This window comes from Macaca nemestrina, chromosome 1, assembly GCF_043159975.1.
Source record: "Macaca nemestrina isolate mMacNem1 chromosome 1, mMacNem.hap1, whole genome shotgun sequence".
In the NCBI taxonomy this organism is placed as follows: Eukaryota; Metazoa; Chordata; class Mammalia; order Primates; family Cercopithecidae; genus Macaca; species Macaca nemestrina.
Window position 1 is genome coordinate 163,202,310 of NC_092125.1, and position 16,273 is coordinate 163,218,582.

General features: G+C 38.5%; 1 protein-coding gene across 3 annotated transcripts in view; it reads right to left on the minus strand.

Moving 5' to 3' along the window:
- Positions 1-3,380: 3,380 nt before the first annotated feature.
- The window catches only part of LOC105498368 (cystathionine gamma-lyase), a 28,130-nt gene continuing 15,237 nt past the window's right edge, over positions 3,381-16,273 (minus strand). For all 3 annotated transcript variants that reach the window (XM_011770433.2, XM_011770435.3, XM_011770434.3), the window contains 7 exons: positions 13,388-13,445; positions 12,837-12,914; positions 11,008-11,160; positions 9,195-9,316; positions 7,968-8,020; positions 4,234-4,372; positions 3,381-3,954 (listed from right to left, as the gene is read on the minus strand). In XM_011770433.2, the coding sequence (XP_011768735.1) occupies positions 3,928-3,954; positions 4,234-4,372; positions 7,968-8,020; positions 9,195-9,316; positions 11,008-11,160; positions 12,837-12,914; positions 13,388-13,445 (630 nt within the window). In that variant the 3' untranslated portion in view covers positions 3,381-3,927. The remainder of the gene's footprint in view (positions 3,955-4,233; positions 4,373-7,967; positions 8,021-9,194; positions 9,317-11,007; positions 11,161-12,836; positions 12,915-13,387; positions 13,446-16,273) is intronic.

Below are 16,273 nucleotides of genomic sequence, written 5' to 3' on the forward strand. Positions count from 1 at the left end.
TATTTTGAGTAATACTTTTGTTACTCCTTGATGACATTTTGTTTAATCATGTTTACCATCTTTTGTATTTCTTTCAATATTGGCCTCCTAAGAGATTTGTTATGAAGCATTTGTGTTCCCTTTTGTGTTTTTCTAAAGTGCATTCCAAGCTTTATTTTTCTTCTCTGAAATTTTCTTCAGATCCACCTGAGTAATTAAGTGATCATATTGTTTTCACTTTATAAAAATACTGTTAAGATTTGTATCTTAATAGTATTAAGATTTCCATATTTCTACAAAATAGATTTGTAGTTTCATACTGTTTCCTGGCTCCTCTGTGGAATCAGGTCATTTAAGGCTACTCTGTTGTTAAAAATGATGTCTTAATTTAAAAGATAGTCCAGATTTTACTGTTACTTTCTTATTTACTCCTCACATCTCCGAGCTGGTCATCTTCAGCAAAATAATCCAAAATAGTGAACAATCTTATCCATTTTACTTACAACAGAATTCAATGAAAAACTAAAGGAAAATGTACTACAAGGACACTGAGAAGAATATGACCCATTTCTTTTATCATGTAAATTGAAAGCAGCTGGAAGTTAGCTATGTAATGAACTCCCAGGTACAAATGCATGAGTAAATTGAGTCACAAAGAAATGTCATACTTCACAGAGTCCACAATAAAGTTTTCTCTTAAATGTCATCTAGCTGGATCAAATACAAGCACGATGCTGTGTGCCTACTGAAGATTGTACCCACTGGCTTTGGTGTGAGATGGCAATCTCACTCAGAATTTCAACAGTGAATATAGTAAACAGAAGAGCTGATGGAATTTTGCATAATATATCTTATAAAGCAACTCAGTGAAAATAGCGTCCTGAAGGCCTGACCTCACCTAACCTGACCAGAATGTCCAGTTACATTCCCTCTGCAAAACCAGATGGACTGTGAAGAAAGTGGGGCCAAGCGTCAAACATAGAATCATCATCTTAGTGTGAACTATGTTAATGGTGGGAGACATGGTTGCAGATAACCAAAAGCTGTGGATAAACCTCAAAAACCCTAATAAACATAATGGTGTCTTCTCAGGCAGTGAGGAACAGTGCCTAGAACATGGTCGTGATGGTTAATTTTATGTGTCAACTATGATGCCCAATTGTTTGGTCAAACACCAGTCTAGATGTTGCTGTAATGGTATGTTTTAGATGTGATTAACATTTAAACAGACTTTGAGCAAAAGAGATTAATCTCCATAATGTGAGTGAGTTTCATGCAATCAGTTGAAGGCCTTAAGAGCAAAGACAAAGGTTTCCCTAAAGAAAGCAATTCTGCCTCATAACTGCATCATAGAATCTCTGCCTGTATTTTCAGCTGAATGGTCTGCCCTGCAAATTTCAAACTCAAGACTACAATAGACTGTAGACTTGCCAGCCTCACAATCACATAAGCCATTTCTTAAAATAAATCTCTATCTCTCTTTCTCTCTACACACACACACACACACACACACACACACACACAGAGGCCCTACTAGCTCTGTTAGTCTGGAGAACCTTGACTAACATGATGGTAGTTACTTACTGCTCACCAGAAGCCCTAAGAGACTGAATATAGGAATGGACAGTGGCCATGCTATATGTAAAATTAGAAATTCGACCCACAATCTGCAGCAAGCTGCCCAAGAAACCAACACCCCCATCAACAATAAACAACCCATGAGATCAGCCTGCTGCAAGTCAGAGTTGCAGGAAGCCAGATTGCTTTCTTTAGTGACAATCCAGGAAGCTAAACAATAACTTGTATAACAATTGGCCCAGAATGGCCGGGAAATGAATGACTGACAGTTTCTCTAATTTTGCCCCTGCTTCCAACTTAGGAATTTCAGAGAAAGCCAAATATGCACCCTTAGCAAATCACACAGGATGCCCCATCTAGAGGCCAAAGCAACTCCATCTTGGATGCTAATCTGCCGTGTTGGCTTCCGATTAACCCTCATTCCAGTTTATCTATTGTACCTTGTTTAAGAGCAGGTACTTATTGTAAATCCTGTCCTTAGAGTAAGTCACCCTTGATAAACTCATACATACAGTAAATCCTGTCCTTAGGTCAAACAGCCTTGATGTTAGCATACTTCAGTTGTCTTACAAATTCCTTCTCAACCACTCCTCTCCCTATGGCGTGTAAGTCCCGGGTCTGGTGGGTAATTATGCTGGGATTCACCAACTTGCCCCATCACTGCCCAAGATACAGTCATGGCTTCTGTTCCTAAGTCCCTATTAAATGTTTCTTTCTAAGAAACCGGATGCCTCTTTGGCCTCTCAACTTCCTTAGACTTTGGTGTAGAGTTACACAGACCTGCCCACTGTGAAACACTTGACTCCAGTCAACCTGCTTCCAGTTTCCCCATGCCAACAGTCTTCACCTAGGACATACCTGAAGGCTTCCCTTTCCTCCACTATAAAACTTTTCCACCCATCTGCCTGCCTTTGACTTTCTGCCAAAACCCAGGTGATGGTGGCTGACTCCCTTGCTATAGTAAGCTAAGAATAGCCTTTCCTTTTCTCGTTTGGTTGATCTTCATTAATTTCCACAGCCCTAAGGCCTTGAGATGGCAAGAAATCAGTTCTGGCAGAAACCACAGTGAGACAGGACCTGCCTCAAAATGCTACTGCCTCTAGAGACAGAATTTCCAGACTCAATAGGCATAATTCAAGAGTGTGGACAATACAGAAGAATGTGTATTTTTATGTATTCTCCTCCTACACATCACTGTTATTCATCAGGCTGTATGATATTATTTTAACCAAAACAAATGGCAATATCAAGATTTATTATAAGATGAGAAACCTTTAGCATAAAAACAATTTTTAAGATTTAATTTTTGACTTATGGCTCACTGACAACTTGCTAACTATACACTCAACTATAAAATTGTCTATTTCATTATTTTTTTTAGAGACAGGGTCTCCTTCTGTTGCCCAGGCTGGAGTGCAGTGGCGCATTCATAGCTCACTGCAGTCTGGAACTCCTAGGCTCAAGGAGATCCTCCACCTCAGCTGCCCAAGTAGCTAGGACTACAAGCATGTACCACCAGGCCCAAAAGATTCTATTTTTAAACATATCTTCCTTTATTCTCAACAACTGTACTATTTCAGATAAAAATATAAAAAGTATTATTTCTCTGTAAAAAGGTGGCCTTTAACCTGCCATATATAGGATTTATAACTAATCTGCAAACACTAAGATTTGGGAATAATAGTTATTTAATTACATTTATAAAAATTAACACAAAAGGCTAAGACCTCTAAGAGCAGTAGTTGGGAATTAAAAGGACCCAGGAATATAGGTTAATGTCACATAATGTAGGAATACCACAATGGGAATACCACAATGGGATGCATTTGATAATTAGATTTATTTTTTTTAATATTAAGTACAATCTTAAATCAGTAGAATTTCACAGTAAACTTTTCAAGTATTTGATTTTTGGCTTATGGTAACTAAGTGTAAACCATTGCTTTTAATGTTCTTTTCAATGATATGCAAAAAAAATCACACTTGATTTAAGAACATTCGCTTAAATTTAAGTTCTTCACAAAACATAAAAAATGAATGACCATTATATTGTAAACATGATCAAAATAAATCTTAGACATGAAAAAAGAACGTGATCCCCCAAAGCAGCAAAAATCTCACCTCATTCAGAGGCAAACATAGAGCAAAATTAACAAAAAGATATTAACAGAATTGACCTGTAATTATAATATGACATACAGAAAACTTTTTAACAGAGATGATCCCTAAGAAGATTACAGTTATGAAAGATAATGAGGTGCCTTAAAATTTCCACTTGAAAAATTTGCAAAGGCTCATTGTTGGTCCGTTTAATTACTCAGGAAGATTTGATCTTCACAGGAAGCAGCTTCTAATAGCAGCTCTGGAATACTAGTCGTGACTTCCACTTGGAGGGTGCTATAATAACAGTGTACAAGAAAATATGTTATTAAACATATAGGCCATAGCTTCAACTCCTCAAGAAGTCCTTTTACTGAATACTACCATCCCTTAAATAAGCACTTTGACTGAGCTCCCTGTACCTTTATTTATACACCTGGTCTATTATAGGAACAGAAAAGCTTTAGAGTTCACATGAGACCACTCTTTGTAAATATAGTGACCCCCATGCTCAAGATAAAGCAGACACACATACACATACACACACACACACACACACACAGTAATAAGACTTACTGCTGCCTTCAAAGCTTGATCTAGATCTTCCAGTAGGTCTTTCTCATCCTCTAAGCCCACAGAGAGTCGAATCAGTGTGTCACTAATTCCAAGGACATCTCTGTCATTCTTAGGAACTGATGCATGAGTCATGATTGCCCTGAAAGAAGACATGAGCAAATTTTTTATCACTATATGGTGTCAGTGGAGGCATGTTTCTGTCTCATAAACTGCAATTACCCTCAAAATTTTTCTGCTCCAAATATCAAATTTTGCATACCCCTATAATTCACAGGCAAAAAAAGAGAAAATTATGAAACTTATTTCTTCTAGCTATGATTTTAAGTGAAAAGCAAGATTTTTTTTAATCTTCTTTATACCTTCGGTAAGATATGCTCAATCCAAACACTGAAAGTGTATGTCAAGTACCCCCGTGCAGTAGGGTAAGGCATAGCCTCCCCAGGGTGTAGATTTCAATACCTGCCTACATGAGGCTTTGGCCAGAAATCGTGTACTCTGTGACCAACCTACTGGACTGTTACTTACAAGAGATCTCTTGGACCAAAAGCCTGTCATAATCAGTTTCCTCTGGATCAATTCAGAGCTGGACCTTCTGAGGCACATCGGAGAAAGACCACGAAGAATCACTAGTAGCAACCACTATGCATTCAGAATTCTACAATATAACTCCTGGCATAGAGGCCTAGAAGGATTTTTCAAACTATCTAGCAGCTCATTACCATCATCAACAGATGTAAAGGAAAAGCACCCATATGTCAAGCACTGCAGTAAAAATTGGGAAACCAAGAAGAATGAGATGTTTTCTTTACCCTAAATAACAAAGCAGGAGCTAAAAACTATGACAATTCACAAAACAAAATAGTCTATATAAACAGTGCCAAACAAGTATAGACAAAAACACTGCCAAAGTTTCAAGGAAGGAGAAATTTCTGTGAAGAATAATGGAGGAGAGGCTTAGCATCTCACTTAGCCCCAATATGTATACTACAGCCAACACTCTTCGTTTCCCTGCATGCCACCAGCAAAATCAATACCTAAGCTGCTTTCTCCTTTCTTACATGAGAGCCATGGGGAAAAAAAAACATCTCAGTTGTGGTCTGAGTGATGGATATCTTCCTTTATCACACTACTAAAGTGTTTAGATAGAAACATCCATCTTAAAATGTTCTGCCCTGGGAGACTCATAATTCCTTAAAAGAATGTGTACATGTAGAAATAAGAACTCAGGTCTCAGAGACCAACAAACTTGGATATGAATCTTAGTCCCTCCACATACTGGCTATGTGGCCTTATAAAAGTTACTCATCCTCAGTGCCTATTTCCTTATTTGAAATAATAACAGATGCACCTACTGTATGCTTACTATGAGGCAGATACTCTACTAGCTGGTTTGCGTGCATTAATTCATTTTTTTAATTAATAAAAGTTGGATATGACACCTGTCTTCAAAGTTTGTCACAGGCATTAATTTGAAGGAACATGGATAAAGCACTTCGAAGCACTTGGAATGTAGTAGAGATGCCTAATAAAAGATAATAGTTCATAGTAGGTGCTAACATTTACGTGGTACTTAGTATGAACCAAGGCATTCGCTTAGGGAGTTTTTTTCCCATGTTCTCACAAAAAACCTAAAAGCTATGTAGAGTGTTGCCCACATTTTAAAATCAAGGAAATTGAGATTTAGGGAGGATGAGTAACTTTTCTAAGGTCACAGAGTTATATGTGTTGTGAGGCTGGGAGACTAAGCTAATACACATTATCTTCACTTCCTCCCTCCCGTATTGCAATGCTCTACTAGTAGCAGCAGAGTTGGGAGACACAGAATAAAGGGTCATAGAACAGACACATTATCTTCACTTCCTCCCTCCCGTATTGCAATGCTCTACTAGTAGCAGCAGAGTTGGGAGACACAGAATGAAGGGTCATAGAACAGACAAGCCCTGACCTAAATCCACCCATCCTCTGGCATCGCGGTTATAGCCTAAACCAGGGTGTCTGGGGGCCAAGCAACTTTAAACAAAAATCCCTACGTAAATCAGGAGAGATTTAAGACAAGAGAGTCTCAAGGTAATACACATTTCATTACTATGAAAAATAAACCCATTTCACATGCTGAGTGTGCCCTCTTGTGCATCCAAACTTACTAGCAGGCATCTTCTGGAAAGACTAACAAAAAGCTGTGTTAAATGAATTATTTCAAGTCATTATTTGGACATCTTTTTTTTTTTTTTTTAAACTTTGTGAGACTGCCTGACTTTCTGTCTAACTGTAAACTCCTAAACAAAGACAGAAAAGAGGCCTAAACTTTGGTGGGCCCTGACATTTCTCCACACAATGCTTGCATAACAAGTTATTCCACAAATGTTTATGAAAATGAAGACACAGAAATACACCGTATATATTTAGTATAGTTAAAAATAGTTAGGTTATGATGTTGACTTAACCCTGCAATAATTACAACATATGGCCATAGTAGCATATAATAAAGGTAATATATATATCAGGAATGCTTGGTGGTACAGGTAATCAATAAATGAATAATCATTAATTTTTTGTTGTTGTTTTGGTTTTTTTGAGACAGAGTCTCACTGCGTCACCCAGGCTGGCGTGCAGTGGTGTGATCTCGGTTTGCTGCAACCTCGGCTTGCCACAACCTCCATCACTTGGGTTCAAGCAATTCTCATACCTCAGCCACCCAAGTAACTGGGATTATAGGCGTGCACCACCACGCCCAGATACTTTTTTCCTTTTTTTTTTCCAGTAGAGATAAGATTTCACCATGTTGGCCAGGCTGGTCTTGAACTCCTGACCTCAAGTGATCCACCCACCTCAGCCTCCCAAAGTATTGTAATTGCAGGCATAATACATTGCACCAGGCCAAAAATCATTAATTATTAAACTCATTTTATGGGTTAAAAAATGGAAGTTTAAAGGTTAACTAATTGGTGGAAGCAGATCTCAAATCCAGATCCAGGCACCTTTTACCTCCCCTCACTGTTTCTGATGCAAATCCAAGAGTGAAGTTGCTAACATGTTCCTATGTGACACTTGAATCAATCAGCTCAACCTTCTGGATCTTTGTTTCCTTGCCTGTAAAATAAGCTGTTGGACTGTATGATCTTAGGCTGCTTCTTGTACCAATATCCTCTGATGCTTTGATAAAATTAGATGAATTGATTGGGTTAGATACTGAAGGGCCTGGTACCAAGTTAGGGGTTTGGATTTATCTTGTACACAACATAAAGATATTAAAGGTTTATCCCACAGAGAACAGAAAGCAAAAGATTTGACAGTATCTAGTAGGGCTCTTCTCCAATAATCAAGGGCATGGAGGAGTTTCATCAGACACAAATTCTCTGTTTCCCAAAGAGCTTTGAAAGAAGCTTTTCTAGTACAAAGTCTCCAGTCCCCTCTAAGGCTGAGTAGGGTAGAACATGTGGCCCTAGGTTAGAGGTCAGAGGTCAGAGATCCTAGAATACAATTACTGCTGGAATCTCTTTTTGACAGAGCAGGGAAGGAAGCAACATTTGGGAGGACACGACTCACTAACAAGTAGCCCGCCATGAGATTTATCAGGGTCTCCATCTTGACAGGGTAAGAGTCCATTCTGATTAATGTCATGCTATTCTTATTGTTAAATATCTTGAATTATCCCTGACCTTGTCACATTTCTTTCCCAATCATTAAAGCTGACATCAAATTTAAAGTACTGAGAAAAACAGAACTATACTTACGGAAGCTCAACAAGACTTTCGAATCCTCCCAAACTCTCAGCCAGAGTAAATAGCTATGGCAAAGAAAACATGAATTTAGACTTTCTAGTAAACTAAAAATACTAAAATCTAAAAATAAATGTTTTTAGGCCAGGCACAGTGTTTCATGCCTGTGATCCCAGCACTTTGGGAGGCCAAGGCAGGCGGATCACCTAAGGTCAGGAGTTCAAGACCAGCCTGGCCAACATAGTGAAACCCCGTCTCTACTAAAAATACAAAAATTAGCTGGCATGGTGGTGTGCACCTGTAATCCCAGCTACTTGGGAGACTGAGGCAGGAGTATCACTTGAACCCAGGAGGTAGAGGTTGCAGTGAGCCAAGTTCATGCCACTGAACTCCAGCCTGGGGAAGTGAGTGAAACTCTGCCTCAAAAAAACAAGAAAAAATGGTTGCATTTGAGACTTTGCTCTGTGGTTACCACATAAATAAAAAAATCTCTAAATGCCTCCCAAGTTATACATACTTCCTTGTTAATACATATCACTTATGAAATACATCCTTTAACTCCCTACTGGAACAGGAAAAAACAAAAACAAAAAAAAAAAACCACTTTTTATTTTGAGTGTGATAGTGTCATAAAACTTTACAAATGTTTTAAAAGTTACTTTGGTAACTGTATGAAATTAAGGTGACACCAGGAACACTTTGACTAATCTGGCAGCTTTCTATTAATCTATTCTGTAGTATTCAAACTGCATGAGCTCAAGGTTAAGCCCAGTGTATGGAGTTGGACAGGTCTCTTGCTCATGGCCCCTGAGAGCCTCCTGGGTTTTTGAAAATTAGACAAAGGCCTCCCCTAGTCAGATGCAGCCTAGGAGGCAAAGGGTTTGGAAAGCCATTCATAGGATGGATTTTTAGAACAAGCCTTGTGCAGTGCACTAACTGCACACTACTTCAAGGTTTTACCTATTTCATCTGAAAAAAGGGGTTCACTTTTAAATAAAAGCATTGTGTCTCTCAAATTGATTGTAGTATGTAGAGAGTTAAGTAGATGAACATATTTAGATGTCTGCTACTGTGACACTTTTGTTTAAGTCATTTTCAACCCAATGCATTTCATAATAAAGAGGTTTATGAGTGTAACCTGCAGACACAAAAACTTTATCTGACTTGAGTGGAAGTGAGAGATAGTGAACTGCTGTAAGGAGGCCTTACCTCTTACAATTTTAAACCTATTTTGTAAGTTACCTTTAGGTTCTTGAGGAAAATTTCAGCATGCTGAAGAGTGCCCTTAATATAAAAGGTGATCATCCCTGTACAACCTGTACACTGACGCTTCGCCAACTCATGCTGTGGATGAGAGGGCAGCCCTGTAATCATAAGGTATCAGAAAAGTCTTATTTTAGAGTCAAACATGTAATTTTTGTTGTTGTTGTTGTTTTTGGTGGGGGGAGAATTTTTCACTGTCTACTTAAGTAAACTGCAAATAAGTCTAAGATGAGGATTATGCCATGCTCACATCTGGCTACTTGCTCGGGCCCCTATCTCTCCAGCTTTATGTTGCCTCATCTTTTCTACCCTCTTCAGCTTTCTTTACACCAGTATCACTGCACTTCCTTTTATCTCAGGACCTTTGCCCATGCTGTCCCTTCAACCTGGACTTCCCTTGTTAATTATATCCTGTAATTTCTCGTTTAGTACCTGTCTTAGCCACCAGAATTGCTCCATGAGGGCAAATCCGTTTCTTTTGTTACTAATTGGATCCCAGTTCCTAGCGCAAAGCCTGGCTCATAGCTGGCAATTAAAAAACATTTCTTGAATAAATCTCCAATACTTTGTCTATGCCTTTTTAACCAATGCTGCCCACTCTTCATGGCACAGAATATATATCAATCAACAGCTCTTTACCTAAAGTACATTTAGGGCATTTAGTTTCACATGTATTTCGCTTTGGTTTCTCTAAATTCCTTGTGTAGAGGGACCAGTCTTAATTTTTCTATATATTCTAGATGCTAAATCCTTCAAAAGGACCTAAAAATAAAAGAACTACTTTAGGACTACCACAGCTTAAGAGACTGGTAAAAATAAATTCAGCTAACTCCACAGAAGCATTTCTGGATGCTGGAAGAGGTGAAGGAATACAAATACAGAAGAGAACCTTAAGGGCCTGGGCACAGTGGCTCACACCTATAATCCCAGCACTTTGGGAGGCCAAGGCGGGCAGATCACCTGAAGTCAGGAATTCGAGACCAGCCTGGCCAACATGGTGAAACCTCGTCTCTACTAAAAATACAAAAAATAGCCAGGCATGGTGGTAGGCACCTGTAATCCCAGCTACTTGGGAGGCTGAGGCAAGAGAATCACTTGAACCCGGGAGGCAGAAGTTGCAGTGAGCCAAAATTACACCATTGCACTCCAGCCTGGGCAAGAGTGAAACTCCATCTCCAAAAAAAAAAAAAAAAAAAAAGAGAAAAAAAGAGAACTTCAGGGGAATTTTGGCACCTAATATCAAGTCTCAACTGGAACAAACCTCTATCAGATTAAAGTGAGAGTTAATGCTGAATGGCAGACTGACAAGATTGTAAGCAAATCAACTGAAAAGTCCAATGTTCACATCTTTGAATAGATACACACAAGCCTTCAAATCACAGACCACCACAGGAACATCTAATGCATAAAACTAATTTTCTAATATCCAAGCATCCACTAGACACCACCACAGGAACATCTAATGCATAAAACTAATTTTCTAATATCCAAGCATCTACTAGACACCACCACAGGAACATCAAATGCATAAAAATAATTTTCTAATATCCAAGCATCCACTAGACTAGAGGCAATACAAGGGTAGAGACCATGTCTATCTTCTTTCCACCAGACCCACCACAGAGCCTGACACATGGCAGTGCTCAATAATAAATGAACATAAACAATACGTGAAAGCACTTAACTTAGAAATAAATGTTACATAAACACGATGCTCAGGATAACTGCTGAAATCCTAGTATAAGCGTATCTGCTTAGAAATCAAACTAACATACCAGGATAAATAACATACCAGGATAAATAACCTTTTCTACTCCAGGATTAGATTCCAAGAACTGGGCAACTGCCATTCCATTTTTGAAATGCTTTTCCATTCGGACATGTAGAGTCTTCAGACCTCGATTGCAGAGGTAACAATCAAGAGGAGATGGAACTGCTCCAAGAGCTGCAAAAAGAAAACATCCTGGATTAGTTTGAAGGCAGGGTATGGCCAAGAAATTATCTGGCTTCTCTTTTTCATTATAGTGACTCTCAGAAGCTAGGTGTAAAGCTCAGTGTTTGAGTTCTGGGAGGAAAATAATATATCAAATCAGAAGCACGAGAACAAAGCATAGAATATGCTTAGAGAAATTTACTTTAAAATGAGGAGAAGCAAATATGCTGAAAACTAAGTAAAAGCACAATGATATAAACTTCTCGAATATGAAAATAAATAGTCCTTTCCATGATTTTAATAAAATCATAAATTGTGCATAGCCTAACCTTGTATTTCTTTGAAAACTTATTTTAACATACAGAGAAAAATAGCAGTTCAAGTCCTATTATTACTGAATATTCTACTAATATTCTATTTAGCCTTTGTGCAAAGCAGCCAATGATTTCACATACCTCCGGGATATATACTTCATTTCTACTTTTTATAAACCAAAGGATACTTACCAAGCAATAAGTTTCAGTTTCCCTCCTGGAGGACATTTTTATTCCTAATTATGTTTATATCTTACCTGTCAAATCACAATGGTTTAATCCTTAACTGTACTGGAGATAAACTAAGCAATGTAAATAGGAAATGGTGTTTAGACATCTGTTGAAAAATTTAAGTTGATACTATAAGTGCTATTTAAAATTAACCATCATTCCTGATATAAAAGGTATAGTATATGAAAGCCCTCATTTCAAATGTAATTTTAAAAAAGAAAAAAAAAAACCCATTAAGTCTTAAAACTAAAAATTCACCAGGGCTTTATCAAATTATGATTATAATTAAGATGGACATGAAAATAAAAAAGATTCATTTCTTATGTCATAAAGCCTTGCTATGCTATAACCTTTTTTTTTTTTTTGACAGTATCTCACTCTGTTGCCTAGGCTGGATTGCAGTGGCATGATGTCAGCTCACTGCAACCTTCACCTCCCAGGCTCAGGCAATTCTCCTGTCTCAGTCACCAAGTATCTGGGACCACAGGCATGTGCCACTGCAGCTGGCTAATATTTTTGTATTTTTGGTAGAGACAGGGTTTCGCCATGCTGCTCAGACTGGTCTCAAACTCCTGAGCTCAAGTGATCCACCTGCCTCAGCCTCCCAGTGTGCTGGGGTTACAGGCATGAGCCACCGTGCCCAGCCTACTATAACTATTTTTATAACACTTTCCTCTAAAATCAGAAAAAATTTTTTTGGCTGGGCGCAGTGGCTCACGCCTGTAATCCCAGTACTTTGGGAGGCCAAGACAGGTGGATCACCTGAGGTCAGGAGTTTGAGACCAGCCTGGCCAACATGGTGAAACCCGTCTCTACCAAAAATATAAAAAATTAGCTGGGCATGGTGGTGGGCACCTGTAATCTCAGCTATTCAGGAGGCTGAGGCAGGAGAATTGCTTGAATCCTGGAGGCAGAGTGGTCACGAGCCGAGATCACGCCACTGCGCTCCAGCCTGGGTGACAGAGTGAAACTCCATCTCAAAAAAATAAACAAATAAATAATAAAGTCAGAATTTTTCTCCTCTATTTTTCATTTCTTCATAAATTATTAGAGTGCCATCACTTCACAACACTTAGTGGAAATATAAATATCAAATGTAGTCACTGAGAGAATCATAGAGAATCTGGACTTTTTAATACTTACAATTTTGCAAGAAACGAAGTCTATTATGAAGTCTTTCACAATTAACAGACACCAGGCCCATTACAACATCACTGTGGCCTAAAAACAAAATACAAACAAAAAAAGTTTCAATTAGAAACAATTTATATTTACTCTTTATTTTACAACTTCCAAAATGTGATTTTCACTTGAAAAAACTCTCAGGGAAGAAGCTCTATAAAATAAGTTTAAATAAACGTTATTCAATTGGACAGCAGCAAAAGCTATGTCTAAAACAATAAAATAAAATTATACAAGAACAAAATGTTTCTTTAAGGTGTCAGCAAGATAAAAGCATAACTTTTTACGGTCAACTTTAATCCTCTTCTCATAAATCATGAGCATAGTTTTGTGTACTATAAACGAAATCCTACATTTAATCAAAGGATTTTTTTTTTTTTTTACTTTCTACATGAGTCACAGAAAAAAAATCTACAAAATAATCAAAGAAAAGGGATCAAAAGTCAAGCCCTATGCTATTTTCACCTATCCATGGAAAAGAACATTCAAAGTGTACGCTGTACGCATCTTACCATTCATGTATTTTGTTGCAGAACACATACAAATATCAGCTCCCAGAGCCAAAGGGCGCTGAAAGAAACAAGTTTTTTACTTAGAGAAACCATTTGAAAATATGCTTCATTACCTGCCTATCTGCAATTGTAAATTTCATTCTTATTATAATCAATATTAACTTTGCAAAAATATGTGCATCTTAAAATCTTCCAGGATCTCTGATATTATTTCTCCTTTGCCTCCCTCCCACCAAAGAAAAATGTAAAGTATTGAATCCAGTCTTTAATCTGAAGGCAAAAGTTTCTTGGAAATAGAAAATAAGCCCAGGTCAACCGGTCTCTTGAACCTGTTTTTTATAGCAGTTTCTGACAGGACTCTAAATTTATTACCTACAGTAGAGACACTGGTATTTTATGACTCATTAAACATGTAAAATAGTTGACATGAACATTCAGCAATTTTTATTAGAGTAAGTATAAACTCATCTGCTGAGATTTTTATTGATTAAAACCTCATGACGTATGCTGTGATTATTCACATTTGGGGTTTGTCATGACCTTGATTCTTAATGGATTCAACCAACTGTGGATTAAAAAAAATGGAAAAAAAAATGAATGGTTAAAAAAAAGAATGGTTGTGTCTGCATTAAACATGTACAGACTTTTTCTTGTCATTAGTTCCTAAACAATGTAGTGTTAACAACTACTAATAAAGCGGGTACATTGTATTAGGTATTACAAGAAATCTAGATGGCCGGGAGTTGGGGAATGGCTCACACCTGTAATCCCAGCAATTTAGGGGGCTGAGGCAGAAGGATCGCTTGAGACCAGGATTTTCAGGCTGCAGTGGACCATGATCAAGCCACTGCACTTCAGCCTGAGTGACAGAGCAAGACTTTCTCTTAAAAACAACAACAAAGAAATAAATTTACTGGGGTGGGGGCTCACACCTGTAATCCCAGACTTTGGGAGGCTGAGGTGGGTGGATCACTTGAGGCCATGAGTTCAAGCCCAGCCTGGCCAACATGGTGAAACACTGTCTCTACTAAAAATAATAAAAAAAAAATTAGCTGAGCATGGTGGTACATGCATGTAATCCCAGCTACTCAGGAGGCTGAGGCAGGACCAGGAGGCGGAGGTTGCAGTGAGCTGAGATGACACCACTGCACTTCAGCCTGCTCTGCGACAAAGCAAGATTCTGTCTCAAATAAATAAATAAATAAATGAATTTGTCTGAAATTGGGAGAATTAAGAAAAACAAAAAAGAGTGTTTTCTTTCACCTAATTTTCCTGTAAATCAATCCTTTAAGTCATGGAGTATAATGTGATGTTCAATACATGTGTAATTGTGTAATGATCAAAAGCAGGGTAATTAGCATGTCCATCATCTCAAATATTTATCATTTCTTTGTAGTAGAAACATTTAAAATTCTCTCTCCTATTTTGATATATACAGTATATTATTGTTAACTCTGGTCATCATTTTGTACAGTAGAACACCAACACTTATTCCTCCTTCTAATTGTAACTTTGTACCCATTGATCATCCTCTGTCCTGCCCACCTCCACCCTCCCCTCCCTAGACTCTGGTCACCACTGTTCTATTCATTACTTCTATGAGATCAACATTTTTTACATTCCATGCATGAATGAGATCGTGCCATATATGTCTGTCCATGCCTGGCTTATTTCACTTAACATAATGTCCTCTAGGTTAATCCTATAGTCTTAAAATGTATTTGTTTACAATGAGAGTGAAAGGTGTAGACTTTCCACTTAACAATACGTTGTCAGGCAGGGCATGGTGGTTCATATCTGTAATCCCAGCACTTTGGGAGGCCTAGGTGGGTGGATCACTTGAGGTCAGGAGTTCGAGACCAGCCTGGCCAACATGGTGAAACCCTGACCCTGTCTCTACTAAAAATTCAAAAATTAGCCAGGGGGCCGGGCGCGGTGGCTCAAGCCTGTAATCCCAGCACTTTGGGAGGCCGAGACGGGCGGATCACGAGGTCAGGAGATCGACACCATCCTGGCTAACACGGTGAAACCCCGTCTCTACTAAAAAATACAAAAAACTAGCCGGGCGCGGTGGCGGGTGCCTGTAGTCCCAACTACTCGGGAGGCTGAGGCAGGAGAATGGCGTGAACCCGGGAGGCGGAGCTTGCAGTGAGCTGAGATCCGGCCACTGCACTCCAGCCTGGGCGGCAGAGAGAGACTCCGTCTCAAAAAAAAAAAAAAAAAAAAAAAAAAATTAGCCAGGGATGGTGGTGGACACCTGTAATCCCAGCTACTTGGGAGGCTGAGACAGGAGAATTGCTTGAACCGGGGAGGCAGAGGTTGCAGTGAGCTGAGATCGCACCACTGCACTCCAGCCTGGGCAACACAGCAAGACTCCATTTCAAAACAAACAAACAAACAAACAAAAAAACAAAAATACATTATCAACATCTTTCCCTTTGACATTTTCCTAAACATAGAACCATATGTGTTTATTCCATCCTTACTAGAGCTGTTTAGTCTTTGGAAGATATTAGTACAGGTGGCTATGGGGACTTTTCACTTAGGGTATTTCAAAAATAGGATGCTTTAGGTAAAGTATTGCCCAAAGCACTCTCTGCATATGTGTTTGCACATCTCTAAAGGGATGGAGTCAAAGTAGATGAGGCCTAAGGTCTTTTCTAGTGCTAACATTTGTAAACTCTACAGCCAAAAGAGAAGGAAAAATAAAAACCAAATCACTAACACCTGCTGATCTCATTATCTTCTGAGAATCATGCTACATACTTTATATAACCCAGGGAAGCACTGTACAAAATACTTTACCTAACTCAATAAAATCAGTACCTTTATGGCTCTCATCATACAGGTGAGGAAAGGGTACTAAGAAAAATGAGATAGATCCCT